The sequence below is a fragment of the Mus pahari genome, chromosome 6 (genome assembly GCF_900095145.1).
Source record: "Mus pahari chromosome 6, PAHARI_EIJ_v1.1, whole genome shotgun sequence".
Taxonomy (NCBI): Eukaryota; Metazoa; Chordata; class Mammalia; order Rodentia; family Muridae; genus Mus; species Mus pahari.
This window is the reverse complement of record NC_034595.1, coordinates 69,556,558-69,571,696: the sequence shown is the minus strand read 5'-3', so window position 1 is coordinate 69,571,696 and position 15,139 is coordinate 69,556,558. Positions and strand designations below refer to the sequence as shown.

At 48.2% G+C, this 15,139-nt stretch overlaps 2 protein-coding genes across 2 annotated transcripts in view; one reads left to right on the top strand and one right to left on the bottom strand.

The window, feature by feature from the left end:
- Nucleotides 1–4,541: 4,541 nt before the first annotated feature.
- Med8 (mediator complex subunit 8) lies at nt 4,542–10,559 on the bottom strand. The gene is made up of 7 exons (XM_021200220.1): nt 10,516–10,559; nt 8,954–9,072; nt 8,152–8,296; nt 7,477–7,617; nt 7,223–7,304; nt 6,039–6,287; nt 4,542–4,927 (listed from the first exon to the last, which is right to left on the bottom strand). Exons 1-7 carry the CDS (start codon nt 10,519–10,521, stop codon nt 4,863–4,865), a joined length of 807 nt encoding a protein of 268 aa, XP_021055879.1. The 5' UTR covers nt 10,522–10,559; the 3' UTR covers nt 4,542–4,862.
- An 86-nt stretch (nt 10,560–10,645) lies between these two features.
- Szt2 (SZT2 subunit of KICSTOR complex) overlaps nt 10,646–15,139 on the top strand; it is a 45,815-nt gene continuing 41,321 nt past the window's right edge. The window contains exons 1-2 of the mRNA XM_021201345.2: nt 10,646–10,739; nt 14,310–14,435. Of these exons, the coding sequence (XP_021057004.1) occupies nt 10,713–10,739; nt 14,310–14,435 (153 nt within the window). The 5' untranslated portion in view covers nt 10,646–10,712. The remainder of the gene's footprint in view (nt 10,740–14,309; nt 14,436–15,139) is intronic.

The following is a 15,139-nucleotide window of genomic DNA, read 5'->3' as shown; positions in this document are numbered from 1 at the left end:
ACCTGAGCTGTAAACTGAAGGGCATCCTGGGTAACTTAGTGAGACCCTGCCTCAAAATGAAAGTGAAAAGTGAGATGGGAACGGAGCTCCACACTGAACACCTGCCTATCACACATAGAGGCTTGGGACTCAATTCCTACTGCGTCTGTCTCAGTTCTCAGCCCCCTTCTCTTACACACACACACACACACACACACACACACACACACACACACACACTGGATTGCATTTCATCTTAAATTACCCTCAAGTAAAATGAAAATCCCAGAATGATTTTATCCTGTAGCCTTTATGCCTGGAATAATGTCCCTACCGACCTCCTAAAAATACAGGGAGTGAACTGTCAAAAAGATTTTAAGCAAGGGAATAATTGGATCAGATCTACAGTCTAGAGAGATCTAGCAGACTTTTGGTAGAGAAGCTGCAGTTTCCAGGTGTGGAGGCATGGTATCTATCTGAATAATATTTTCACTGAAAGCAAGCTCAGAGGCTCAGCTGAGTGCAATTCACTGGGATACAAACTGACAGAACTTGGCATTGGACTGGTTACAGGGGAGGTATATTCTCCCACATGGCAACATGTGTAAGACATAGTTTAGGGTGTTCCCTAAACTACAGGGCTTAGGTAATTAATACCCAGGAAAACTAGAGAAAGAACAAGCATGGAGAGAGAAGAATGACTGGATTTGGACAGCTAGACCCTGCGGTAACTGTGAGCAGAACGGAACAGAGATATCCAAACAGCAACCTGTAATTCGGCAGAGATCTTGGCTGAAAACAAAATGTGTTTGAGTTGCGCACCAAAAAAAAAAAAAGTGCTCATATAGAAGGCAAGGTAGCATAAGACAGGGAAATGGACAAGCCGAGAGTAACAGCAATCAAGATGGCAGACATTCAGAAGTCCAAAAGTGGCTGAGAAGAAACAACCAGTGAGGTGGGAGAGCAGGCAAGGAAAGAGACTTGACAGAGATGGTTAGTGTTGCTGAGTGCTACGGAGAGGTTAACATAAGAACAGAGCCAGAGAAAGGATGGAAGAGCCAAGAAAGGTTCCTACTATGCAAGACTCTTAAAACACCATTAACCAGCCTATGAAGACAGGTGAACTCCAGAGAAATTAGCATAAAGACTAAAAGACGGTCTCCCTGCAGAGTGGGAGCAAAACACAGCATTCTGAAGGACCAGAAACCAGTGACTTGCAGGGAGAGCAAGAGTGGCTCTAGAGAGGGAGGAAGTAGAAAGGGGAGTCACCCAGGGTGCTTTCTATTTGGTTCAGTATGTAAAGTTACTATCACACAGTGGGGATGGGAATGGGAGGGTGTAGTTTAGGATGCTTCCACGTGCCCAGCCTAGATTCGTCCCAGGAAAGCTAGAATACAGGTATGTCGGGAAGAATGACAGGGTCTGGACATCCAGAACCTATGGGAACTATGGGCCAAATAGGCAGGGAATATCAGAACTGTACAAGGGGTAATTTTCTGGACTGAAAACAATCTTTCCATACATGTCCACAGATGTTTGTTGAGTAGGAGGTTTTGACATCTAATCCATAGTCACCTCAGCACCTCCTTGTTTTGTCTTCACGAGAATGGCATGAAAGCTACCACATAGCGCCAGGGACATGATCCGGATGAAAGCTCAAGGCCGAGGGGTTTCGGGTATTTAGGAAACCTACCCTATTCAAGTGGTAGAGCTATGCAGTAAAGAAAAGCAAACAAAACCTGTACAAGTGGGCTGGAGAGTTAACATCACTGGGGTCATTCAGATGCGATGTAAGGGAAGCCCAAGGAACTCAACAGCCATGGTCCACATCTGCCTCCTGGGAAGCATTCGTATACAAGTCACATTCTGAAGGCAGGTGACTCTTGACAAGAGACCCCGTTAGAGGAACCCAGGCTCTGCCTCAGTGACATATGGGAGTCAGGAACACATTGCTAATGAGGTAAGTTTGTCCTGTGGAGTAGAGTGCAGGTTGATGTCCATGTAACAGGATGGAGCACCATGGCCTGCTGGACAAGTCACTTCCCACTCCTACCACTTTCCAAGCACTTGCCCCGTCCATTCTAGGCTTTGAAGAAAGAGTCACATCAAACTTCTACAAGCTTAAGCACACGGGGCAGGCCAGAAGAGGAAACACAAGTCCCGCTCATACAACTGGCCAGGGTTAAACCAAAAAGGCTCTCCTGCCACTCGGATCTGGAGCACATAGGAAAAAAATGTCCAACCCTTAGTAGCTCTACTGGACATTCATCAGGAGCTGACCAGGGTGGGCGTTTGGAAGGATTGAGCCTCCGTCCTGCCTAGTGCTGGGATCAGCTCACACGGCTCCTGTGTCCACAGGACACAGAGAATACATTGTCCAGAAGGAGGATTATTCTGTACAAGAAACTCAGACAAAGGGGGAGGTTGTTTCCAGCTGCTTGGGGGAGGTGTGGAGGGGGTGGGAAATGGGCTCAGCCTCACATTGGGGCATTCCTACAGAGTTCAGCTTCTTCCTTTTAGCAGCAGGGTAAGAGGTGGGCAAGCAATCACATCCTCTCTAGCCTGTACCCAGTGCTGGCACTCCAGAGAGCCACAAGGAACATTTGGGCACAACCTACCTATCTTAGCTGTTGTTCCCCAAAGGTACAGTTGAGTGTTGTGAGCCAGCTAAGTAGGCCAGCAATTCACACTGGAAGAAGAAAAAGAACAAGGTGACCAGGGCAATCAGTAATGACTGAATCCCAGCCTCAGGACAGCACTAGAGGTCTTGGGCAACCTCTGTGGGACTTGACATTGATTCCATAAGCTTCCACCTTCAGTGGGATGAACCCCTGTGGGAAGCACTCAAAGGTTCAGACTTGCTGCTTTCTCCACCCCAGAAATAAGCCTGGGAGACAACGGGAAAGACCTCTGTCCATCTAAGGGTTCCCAATGCAGTAGAAACTACAGTCCCTAGGCAGAAGACAGACAGTCAGAGACAGGAATGCTGGAGCAGTGCAAGTCATCTTTTTACAAACCCCAAATCTGGCAAGTAAGCAGCTCTCCTTTTCACAGGCACCTCCACATACTCCAAGTAGCAGGGGTTCCAGATACTCTTTTCCATTGTGGGGCAAACTGGTATATGAGCCCCAAAGTGGGAGATGACAGATTTGTATGCTAAAGTTCTAGAGGGAGGAGGTGGTGGAAATGACAGCTACCAGAGCAACTGAGAGGTGTGGGTGCCGCCCACCACTGTGGGGTTTGCTTAAGGGCATGAGATGTAGGTGAGGGCCTGAATGTGCTCTTCCTGCGGCAGGAAGATATTCCTGTTCTTGGAGGACGGGAGCCCATTTCAATAGTATGGTGGGAATGAAGTCAGTTCAGCTGGGACAGCAAAGACTCTCGGGATTGGTAACAGGTGGAGTAAAGAAGAGAAGTCACCTGAAGATACCAAGAGTCTGAAAAAGTCCAGCTAGAGCTCTACTCAATACCCCAGGGAGCGGTGACATTTAGTGGGAAGGGACGAGATGAGGACATAAACACCTGGATAGGCTGATGGGCCAGCCTATTCAGGTGGGGGAAAGGTTTGGTATTGCTTCAGAGCACATGGCAGGACTCCCCTGGTGTGCTGTGCTGTGCTGTGCTGTGGTCAATTAGCTGTCAACACCATTCACATCTTCATAGACCAGCACCAGAGGACCACTTTTCCAGGCCTTTGCTGCCACAGCCTGGTAGAATGTTATCTGACAGACCAAAGGCCAAAGCCCTAGTGTGTAACACAAGAGAATACAAACAGTGCAGCTGGAAGTCTTAGGGTTTTTAAAGAAAATTGAAGTTAAGGGACTACTTTAAGGAGAACAAATTAGAATGCCTGGTAGATAACTCATAAACTTTAGTCAGACAACCCTGAGCCAGGGAACATAATTTAAATATCTTTATTAAACAAAGAAACCCTTTGGCCCACTTCTGCTGACTCAATCCCTGCCCTTGCCCAGAAAAGAACGCTGAGAAAGGGAACAGGCCTGGCTGTCCAAAACTCCACTGTTCATCAACTCTACAACAGCAGGCAAGATGAATGGGGCTGCTGCCCTTCCCACTTTCAATCCAGATCTTATCTGAGCCACACGTTCAGTGAGATGGACGAGGACAGAGACAGGGAGGCGTTACTGTGCAGACAAATGAACCCCAACCCACAGCTGTAAAACACAACTGCCCTCCACGGAGGGAGACAGTATTCTCTGTGCTGTTGCCTGCCAGGGTCCCTCTAAGAGCTGTCCCACCTGCTGGACCCTGGGCATCTTTAGCAGCACAAGAGGGTAAAAGATGGGCACGTTTACCTATTTCCCAGGGAAAAGCTGAGCTGGTCTCATCACACACGGACAGTGTCCCCCGGAAACCCCCTCACCTGTAGTTTGTAGGGCCAGCAGGCTGGAGCCTGGGCAGGAGGGCCTGCAGAGACAGTATGCCACAAGACATACAGGCCGCCATGAATAACTTGGTCCTGGGCCCATTGGCTCACTGTTGTCATGGAGGTGAACCAAATCACAGTAAGTTCTGCGTACAGGACAAGGAATGGCAGGGTCGAAAGGTAGGAAACTATCATTTATTCAAGACCCAGTATTGCATACACCATGCTAAGTGTTTTACATTCATTTTCTCATTTTAATCCTCACAACAACCCTATGAGGTAGGTATTATCACCATTTACAAATGAGAACACAAGCTCAGAAATATTAGGTCACTTTCCCAAGTTCGAATGGCTATTCACAGTGGAGCTGAGATCTGTCTCTTGCTGAAAGCCTGTGTTCTTTTTATTGTACCCATCTAAATAAGCCTTGAGCAAAAGATCGTTTCATTGCTCAATTCAGCACACATCACCTGAGAGTGGAGGCTGCCGTCCACACTCACCGCTGGTACGGATGCATTGACGCTGACTTGATGTTGGTTTTTATTCCACTTGGCATTTTCCCTAAAAGTAACACAAAGAAAGATCTGAAGCAAGGTAAACTTTCACAGTAAATCAGAAATGCAGCCTTTCGGTTCTTCCTGCTGTCTCTCTTATCTCAGAACCTCTGTGGCCTCTGACTCTGGATGACAGAGATTACATGTTGCGGTTCTTCCCAGTTCCCTGACTGAAGACATCTAGGAAGAATTATGTGAAAGAAAAGAGGAGGGGTCTGAACAGCTCTCTCCCCTAGAATGGTCTTCTGCTCATCTACTTCCAAAAAGACAGGTAAGCCATGTGGCGCCCATTTAATATCCCAGGGAAGGAGTACTGTGCTCTCAGTTGTTTCAGGGAAGGAGTACTGTGCTCTCAGTTGCCCTATTTAATGTCCCAGGGAAGGAGCACTGTGCTCTCGGTTGTTTCAGGGAAGGAGTACTGTGCTCTCAGTTGTTTCAGGGAAGGAGTACTGTGCTCTCAGTTGTTTTCAGGGAAGGAGTACTGTGCTCTCAGTTGTTTCAGGGAAGGAGCACTGTGCTCTCAGTTGTTTCAGGGAAGGAGCACTGTGCTCTCAGTTGTTTCAGGGAAGGAACACTGTGCTCTCAGTTGTTTCAGGGAAGGAGCACTGTGCTCTCAGTTGTTTCAGGGAAGGAGTACTGTGTTCTCAGTTGTTTCAGGTGTCTCTCTGCCCGCAGAGGTTTGCAGCTGCTTCCGTGAACCCCACCAGACTGCTCTCACAGTAAATAAAAACGAGCTCGAGAGAGGGCAGGGAGTTGAGGCCAGGGACAGGGTGCAGGGAAGGACCCATGAAAGCCTGCAGAACTGCCAGCTTGTTAATCCGTGATTATCTACCGAACGGTCTTGACTAAGGGCTGGCCACTCATATCTCTAACACACTGACACCCAGAATCAACAGGACAGGTGAGGCAAAGTCTGTGATGGAAGTAAACAGCCACACCAGCTGCCGCTACTCAGGGTCCTTCATCACGCTCTGGTACATATTGCAGAGCTTTCAACTGTTTTCGGGGCGGCAATGCAAAGGAGGCAAATCTCCAGGTCTAAGGGGATGCGGATGAAGGAGGCTTAGCTGATCTAGCTCATCCCCACACTCCTGTGCACTCAGCCCATGTCGCCTTACCTGGTTGACCTGCCTGAGCCATCTGGACTCCACTGAGCATCGGCTGCTGCTGGTTCGGAGCACCAGGCATCTGAACCTGCGGTAATCCTGAGGCCCCTGCAAGGACTGTACCAGTCCCTGGCTGACCAGGCTGGCCAGGGCCACTGCTACCCGAAGGTCGCCAATTAGACAGCCCCTTCCCAAAGGCAACGGCTGCCACTAGGGCACTGGTGTCTGCAGGGTTGAAAGTCTGCTTGTTTGGCCGGAGACCTGTTAAAAAAAAAAAAAGAAGGGGGCTGGTGAGATGGCTCAGTGGGTAAGAGCACCCGATTGCTCTTCCGAAGGTCCGGAGTTCAAATCCCAGCAACCACATGGTGGCTCACAACCATCTGTAACAAGATCTGACGCCCTCTTCTGGAGTGTCTGAGGACAGCTACAGTGTACTTACATATAATAAATAAATAAATCTTTAAAAAAAAAAAAAAAGAAAAAAAGAGAAGCAAGAGCCCTCAGGTGTGTGTCCAGCTCTGGGCTAAACCCATTATAGTTATGACTGCAGCGATATCCAGCACCCCCCTAGCCCTATCAAGAGCTGAAAGACCCCAAACCTATCTTAAACTTTTACTTTGTCTATTTCCTCTATGTGCTTAAAGGGTAGTCTTAAAGATGAAATACTAACAGGAGACAAATCCTTTCCTTACCCGTTCATTCTTCTTTCCCCACACTGCTCTCATGTCCCCCAGCGTGGCTGAGACCCCCAAGGGAAAGCACAGGCACAATGAGAGCCTATACAAGTCATGGCACCAATGTGTTAGGGTTCTGAGAGGAAAGGTGTCCTTGTGCTCAGGAACCAAGGACTACTACGAAGTCACAGGGCACAACAAACCTCACACTAGAGATTTACTGGGAAAGACACAAGAGGGTGGCTGCCTCTGCTCAGCAGAGGAGCAGACTCTTCTTTAAGTAACTTTTTCTTATTTTGTGTTGGTGGTCAGAGGACAACTTGTTGGCTCTCCCCCTCCACCATGTAGGTCCGTCCAAGGGATCAAACTTAGGCCAGACCTGGCAACAGGCACCTTTGCCCACTGAGCCATCTCTCCAGCCCCAGCAGTTCATTCTTATGTCCTTACTTCACTATTGGGCAGACCATTGCTAGTCAGTGATCTTACACAGCTCTTGCTCTGGGCTGCCACATCCCTCCTTACCTCCGCTCTCTGATTCTCGTTCTTCTTTGCTGATTTTCTCTAAAAGGTTTGAGCACATTTTATTCAAGCTCTGGATCTGCTTCTGTAACATACATGAATTGATTAGTGATTAGCAATGATTCTGGGGAAGCATCTTCGTTGTGCTCTTCCAGAGACAGCCTAGCTGTGAGCAACCCCACACCCCTTCACAGCCTTGGTAAAGTTCTGCTTATGAAGGATGAGGATGAGGTAGCAGAGCAGTGACTCAGTCCAACCTGAGCTGCATCAGCACCAATTCTGGCAGCATCTGTTGTCAGTTGCTTCTCCTGCTCTTCAACTTCAGGGTCAGGCTTGGTTCTCAAGTGGTCAGGGACGACCTCATGGCTGAAAACAGGCACTCGTCCTTCAGTTTGACGCTGTAATATAGATCGGATTCATCCTACTGTGCTAGCCAAGTAGGCCAGTTCTAACCCCACTTCCCTTCCATCGGAAAACACATCTCCAGAGACAACACAACCCAGGGAGGTGAAGCTTTCTGTGACGCTCTCACTCACTCCATCAGAACGAGGGCGAGCTAAATTCCACCCTCCACTAACACACTTAAATTGCCTTTTTGTTGCTGTTTTGTTTTGGTCTTCTGGGAATCTCCACCTCCACCCCTATTCTGGGGACCCAGGACTTTGTGCCTGTTCTACCACTGAGCTAAATTCTCAGCCCCACATTTTAAAGACTGGAACAAAGTCGCGGGCAGGACAGACTTTTTTCTTTTTGCCTGACATAGATGTTGGAAAAGAAAGGTCATGGACTTGAGTGACATAGGCCTTGATTTTCACTTTGTTATTTAAGGGTGACTCTCCTGTCCCCAGAAGGATAAAAAGCAAGTATTCCAGATGGCAGCCCTCACTTTTCATTGCCACACAGAGGATCCAGTCAACAACTGTGCATCTTACCATGAGGTCTTCATCTCGGTCTGGGGACAGCACCAGAGGGATGATGACCTGGTTACGGAACAGTGGAGTCTTCTCATGCTTTAAGACCTTGTTCAGCGTGTTCAACTGCCCAGAAAGCAGTGCAAAGCTGTCCAGGACCGAGGGCCTGGGGGTGGTGAGAAGTCACCAGAGTTACTTCTCCCTACAAAGTAATGTCTAAAAGTTCCTAATGCTGCAACGCTCGGACGCACCCCCAGAAGACTCACAGCCCTATGCCTCGTACAGGCAAGAACCAGATTTGCTAGCAGAGATGGAATTGGGAAAGAGGAACACACTTTCGATTTTTGATACAGATGTAGAAGAAAGGCAAAACCCATTGTTTGAATGGGTTTGGGAGCAGTGGAAACAGGAACTGTGGTTGCACTGTAGTAAGTGTGTAAAGCCTCCTCTCTAATGTAGTAACACACTCATCATTCCAGAAGGTTGGATCTCAGATTCAGCCACATGTGTGGAAGGAGATCTACCATCAATGTAGCTACAATGGCCTTCCATGAGGAAATGCCTCCTCACTAAAGAAGCCAAAGCATAAGAATTAAAACCTAGAAACTGCCTAGGCTGGGAAACTGGACATTTTTCTACTTCCTTGCCATGGAGGCCTTCAGCCAAACCAAACTTGTCAATGTTGGGCAACCTAGTTCTTTCCAAATCAAAAAGGATATTTGCAAATTGATAAATAGGTACATCGCTGGAGATGTCCTGTCAGCCAGGGGGCTTGGCCCCACCACCCATGGGTCCCTCCCCAGCTTGTCCTGACAATCCTTACCAGGTCAGCCGGTCATACTCGTTTTCCAACTTGTAAATGAAACTCCCCAGTGAATTCTTCAGATCGGCCACTTGATTCAGCAAGGCATCTAATGATGCCTCAAGCTGCTTCTCCTCCCTCTGCATCAACAGTGTGTTTGGTTACTCAGATACAAGTGAGCGTGACACATTCAGAAAAGCTAAATTGTTTTCTGTCTTGGTATTTGGGTTACAGATAGCATCAACCCTCAGACCTTTCAACCTGTTCACCTGGCCTCAGGTCCTCCTACTAACTGATTCCTCTATAACCCTCCTACACTGTGGTCCTTCAAGAGCACTGCACCAGACCTAATTCTCTTCGGCTTGGGACCTCATGATTTCATTGTCTTTGTAACAAAACTGGCTTTGAACTCACTTAGCCCTGCACCTTTTTAATCCCATGCTCTTCTCCTCCCAGCTCTCAAACGCTCGTCTCTCTCAGTAGACAACATTCTCTTACATCTGCAGCAGGGTTAATAAGAACATGCTTAGGCTTCGGCACACTCTTCTTTGCCCATCCCTCTTCTGGAAAATAGACATAGTCTGCCTTCCACACGACTGCTTATTGTCACTGTACTGCTTTCCTTGGGTGGATAGAGAATCCCTCTTGTGTCACTATGTGGTGTTGGCATTGCCACATTTTTTTCCCCCCAGGAAGTTCAGTACACCTCAGAAAGGTCTGCCATGATAGCAGGGCTTTATCTGCACACACAGCCTAAATAATTCCCGAAGTTCATTATATCATGGGTGCCTCTGGCCATCCTCTTGTGAGTGTAGCTACTGTCAACAACACAATCTGGACAATCTCACACGTTGCCTCTGTGTAAGGCTTTCTCTGAATACCAGCTCTGCAATCCCCTTCGCGGTCCCCCAACTGGCCGTTTATCCATTGCATTGGGTGCTTTGGAAAGTCAACGTGCATCTTTGTGCCAGTATTCCCGCGTCTCTTTCGTAAATTCGGGTGACCGGTAAACAGGGGTGACCCATTATCAGATGCAACGAGCCAAGTGAGTAATGAAAAGACAAAGGCGAGGAAACCTGCACATTGTTTCTGAGTGTTAGACAAGTTTCCGTTTGACTATCTGCGGACTATTTACTCCACTTCTCCGCCCTTAGCAACGAGGTACAAGCCGGGAAGAATGATGCAAAGCTGATTTGCAAGCCTGACTATGTGATTGAGGGGGTTGGACACTGGGTTCCACCCACAGCCTCGGATTACAAACAGCTTAGTTTTCATCCTTGGAGGCCCACGATCCCTTTAGCCTTCTGAAGCCTTATTACGCCTGTGTCCAACAGCCTAGATCGAGGCGTGGGGCAGCCCACTTCTTTCCCGAGCCTTCCCAAATGCCACCACGATCCTTTTCCACACTCCATCAAGTCCGCCTTTCCTCCCTGGGCCTCCGACCTTCTCACGTCGGCGGGCTCCCCTCGCCCTCTCTTGCTCCGCTGCCTTTCCTCAGCCCTCCGCTCACAGCCCCAACTCCCCGGTGTCCTCAGCCCGCCCACCCTCCGGCCAGCGGCTACAAGGCCCAACCCGCTTCTCACCTGCATTGCCGCGGCCCGCCAGGCGCAACCACTTCCTTTTCCGGTTTCTCGCAGGGGCTTGCTGAGCTCACCAATCAGAAAACTCAAAACGGGACCATCCCAACGACTTCCGGTTCCTGCCCGGTACCGAACTAGCCGGGTCAGAGGTCAGGAGTGGAGCGCCTCCCTGGCCCGGGCCGGCGCGGGAGGGCTGTGTGATGGCCTCGGAGCGCCCCGAGCCAGAGGTGAGGGATGGGCGGGCGCGGGGCCGAGGCCCGAGGGCAGGCGTGTGGCAGCCTTCACCCTCCGGAGCCTCGAGGAGGCCGTTGCTGTTTTGTTTACTCAGATGCCATCCTGATCCTCGTCGCCCACCCACAGACCTGTTAGCGATAGTGATGCTGATAAAAACTTGTGTTTTGGTTATTAGTTTAAGGATTTTCATTGGGCCACGCCGAAACTGACCGACTTTGCGGGGTTTTTGTATCTCATCAACTGGAATGCAATCACTAGCATGAGTTGATTTCGCTCCAGCGTTCGTGCTCTTGGCAAAGCCCTGCAACCCTCTAGCCAGTCTTAAGTAAGGACAGACCCTGCTTCCTTCTTTATAAAAGTATTCGTAGAGTGATGTGGCTTGGAGATCACAAGTTAAGTCAGAAAAGGCAAAGAACCCTCTATGTATGTTTTGACATTCAGACTCCAGCAGGGAATCTGGCAGTATATATTGTCATGTACAGAGCAGACAACTGAAGTCAGAGCAGGTGAGGTGTCATGCCATGCAAAGATACCTTAGGACTACTCATTCCACCCGAACTAGGGGATCCCAGGAGGTACCGAGTTTGGCTAGCATATCCAGGACCCCAGAGGAGTAGCCCTATAGGAGGGAAGAATGATGGATGTGTGTAATGATACAAATAGCAATGGCTACTTGTCGAATTCTTACTGCATGCTAGCCACCATTCTGAGCTCTTTACTGTTACCAGCTCTTTCAACCCTATAAGGCAGACACCATTATCATCCCTCTTTTCAGGAAACTGAGGAGGCACCACTGCTAAAAGAAGCATAGCTGTGCCTCTAATATTAGGGCTAGAACTCCCAAGTAGGTGAGCTAGCTCTAGAGCTCCTAGTTGTCCTCTGACCTGCATGTGCGCACTCTGACACGTGTGTGATCTTACGTATGTATAATGTATGAGTAGTCACACCGCGTATGGGTGGTGTGTGACAAACTACACACATGGAAACCCTACGAGTGAATAGGGTAGAAACAGAATACCAAGAAGAAACGGAGATGTTTAGAGAGGTTAAGGTCCCAAAAGAGAGAAGCAAGCGCTGTTCTGGAACCAGGGTTGTGCTGAGGGTTAGGGTGGATGCAGAGGTTAAGACAGAGACTCCTTAGCTGTGGGGACTAAGTGAACGTTGGGTTATGATAGGTGTTGCAGAGGAGTGAGTGAAGTGTCACATCTAATGGGGCATTTAACCTTCTTCCACAAACAGGTGGAATGCAGGAAGTTTTAAGTTCTCTAAGTATCTAATACAGATACAATCCTCCAGAAATAGTCATTCTTGCTATCCCTGTTCAGGAATGAAGAAGCACGCAGAGCCAGCATTTGACCCAAGGTGCCTTTAACGCTGAAGGGCCTGCTTTTACCATAGTGGTGGGTGAGGGGCCTGAGACTGGGAGAGAGAAGGCTCAGCTCACAGTTATGCCAGAGGTTAAGGTTTATAATGGTGAGAGGCTTCAGATAGTTGGGGTACCGAGGTATCGACGTTATTTTGTGGGAAGACAGCATATGGTTTAGAAAAATCTCAGAGAATAGTTTGGTCCTTAGTCTTAAAGAAGGAAGAACAAACTCGGGGAGTGGGGTGGGGGGGAGCGGCACACAGTGCCTGGCATCACTACCCAGCTTGGCATTAAGTGCACGTGGGCCTCAGTGACGATTGTAATCGGTGATAGCCTTCCTACATCATTGTACTTCCCCACCCCCCTTTAATTGCAGTATCCCCGCAAAGATCTCCTTATCTAGCTGTCACAATAAAGCCTGGACAACAGTTGGGTAACCTGCAAGGTCACATGCATAGCATGTACTAGAACACATCAGAATCCAGGTCTCTGACTCCAAGAGCCTGCTTTGTCTTGTTTATCAGATTGCTTCAAAAGGTAGGCACATCAGACTCAAGGGGAGTCAGAACTGAAGCCCCATGTGAAGGTGAACGCTATGAAACACAACTAATTAAAAACCGCCTCAATCAGTACTATGGGAAAATCCCCAGGGGAGCTGGTTAAAATGCTGATTCTTGAGCTTCGTCAGCTCTTAATTCAGTTGGTCTCTCATGGTACCCAGGAATCAAATAGTGCATTTTAATAATCGGCTCAGGTGGTTCTGATGCAGCTGGTGCTCAGATCCCACTTTCAAAAACATTCTACCTGCTTAAATTATATTAAGCCAGCCTCCTGGTTCTGACAAAATACATCTGAAATGTAAAACAACTTAGGTTTTGGAAATGGTCCCATCAAACAGTCAGATAAAAGGGAATTTTCCAAGAAGGCTAGGCCAACATTCCTGGTTTCAAGATGGATTCCTTGAGAACTGACAGGTGAACCAAACTTCAACTGGACCTTGGAAAAAGTGGTCATCCAAAACAGCTTTGAAAGCAAGAGAAAGGTAAAGAAATGGAAGCCGTACATTGTGCAGCTCAATGCTCCAGTGCACTCTCAGTACTTCAGTAGCCAGTGTCTGCCCTCCATCTGGGACGTCCAGCGCAGCAACCTCTGATGGACCTTCCTCCCATCCTTCTAAGACCTTAGACAGGGTCAGGTTGCTTTGTCTCTTGCTGTCATAAACCACATCCTTAGCTGTTAGCATGCTTATCCAGTTTGTAATGATACAATAACTAGGGTGATTATTCAGTTTTTGTGAGTGGTAGGCAAATTGGTCTGCTGGGGGTACGGGCTTGGGGCGGGGTGGAAAAATCTGGGGGGCAGAGAGGGGGATCAAAAAGACCACTGACCAAGACGCCAAGCCTGTTAAGATTTACCACACTGACAAAATGACAGACTTCTTCCTTTATGGACAGAGGATATGTCCCAAGTCACCGTTGGCAGGGGTTTTGTATAGTGGAAAGTAAAGCTGCTGCCGACATTGCCAGGTGTGTGAGTGGAGACTGTACCCCTCAGGAGCTGGATCTGAGATAGCACCTAGAGGCCTCATTCCCTCGGGAATCTTACATTTACTCAGTGAAGGGTTTTTTCAGTGTCTGCGGTGGGCAAGGCTGAGGCAATAACTGGCAAATGCACATGTAGCAAACTGGAGACTTATGGGGTCTCATATGAATCAATTTACCAAGCACAAGGGCACAAAACCAGGATAAAGCAGCTCTCCTACCTTAGGGAGCTTGTGGTTTATAGGAGAAACTCACATAGTGTTTGTGGAAATGTGCTGCAAGAAGGTAAGTTCCTGGAGCTGGAGAGATGGCTCAGCGGTTAAGAGCACTCAAAGGCCCTGAGTTCAATTCCCAGAAACCACATGCTGGCTTACAACCGTCTGTAATGAGATCTGACACCCTCTTCTGGTGTGTCTGAAGACAGCTACAGTGTACTCACATACATAAAATAAATAAATAAATAAAAAAAAAAAAAAAAAAAAAGAAGGTAAGTTCCCTTCACCTACATGGGTGTGTGGGGGGGAACGCTTTACATAATAGCATTCATATTACTTCATCTCTGCTGTCTTCCCCTCACTATGGGCTCCTTGGGCAGCTTACTTGTGTGGGATGTGTATATACTGGGAACTTGAGGACAGCTTTTCTTTTCCTTCCAGGTGGAAGAAGCTGGGCAGGTGTTTCTGTTAATGAAGAAAGATTACCGAATCTCCCGAAATGTTCGCCTGGCTTGGTTCCTTAATCACCTGCATCAAACTGTTCAGGCCACACCCCAAGAGCTCCTGGTACGACCTGGTGACCGGTGGGAGGGGAAGGCCTGGCCCAGTAGGACCTCTCTTTGGAAGGCTGGAAGGCTGGAAGGGGCAATGGTTTTGCCTGCAGAGTATTTCCTTAAGGGAAGTTTGTTCATTCTCTTTATTACTATCATCTTTTATTATTTTAATTATGTGTGTATGTGGAAATGGGGCAGGCATATGTGCACACAAATGTGCAGCTGGGGTTTCAGGCAGTTGTAAGCTGCCTGATATGGGTGCTGGGAATCAAACTCAGGTCCTCAGAAAGAGTGGTATGTGCCCTTAACCATTCAGCCATCCTTCCAGTTCTTGTTCATTCTTTTTTCTAGCTAGTGAGGCAAAGGGTGTGTGGTTGGTTGATTGAAAGTGGAGCTTGTGGAGGGTTGGACGTAGAAGGCAGTTCCAGGGAGCACTTTGTATGCAGGATGCCCTCGGACTGCACAGCAGCACTTTGGTAACCGTTGGGATTGTGTTCATGTTACAGATGAGGATGATAAGGCTTAAAGAATTTAAGTGCTTTCTCTGCAGTCACAGCTACTACTTTGGCCAGATTGGAGTTCAGTGAAGAAAGAGAATTCTGCTCATTCTTCTTCTTTTAACTTTTCCTTAATGTGTCTGTGAGTGTCTATCACATGTGTGTAGGTGTCTGTGAGTGTCTGTCACATGTGTGTAGGTGTCTGTGAGTGTCTGTCACA

What these genes read in the sequence shown, in the direction of transcription:
- Med8 (XM_021200220.1), bottom strand. An exon ending in GAGTATGACCGGCTGACCTG is followed by an intron (nt 8,297 to 8,953) that starts GTAAGGATTGTC and finishes CACCACCCCCAG; the next exon opens with GCCCTCGGTCCTGGACAGCT. An exon ending in GGCTCAGGCAGGTCAACCAG is followed by an intron (nt 4,928 to 6,038) that starts GTAAGGCGACAT and finishes TGTTACTTTTAG; the next exon opens with GGAAAATGCCAAGTGGAATA.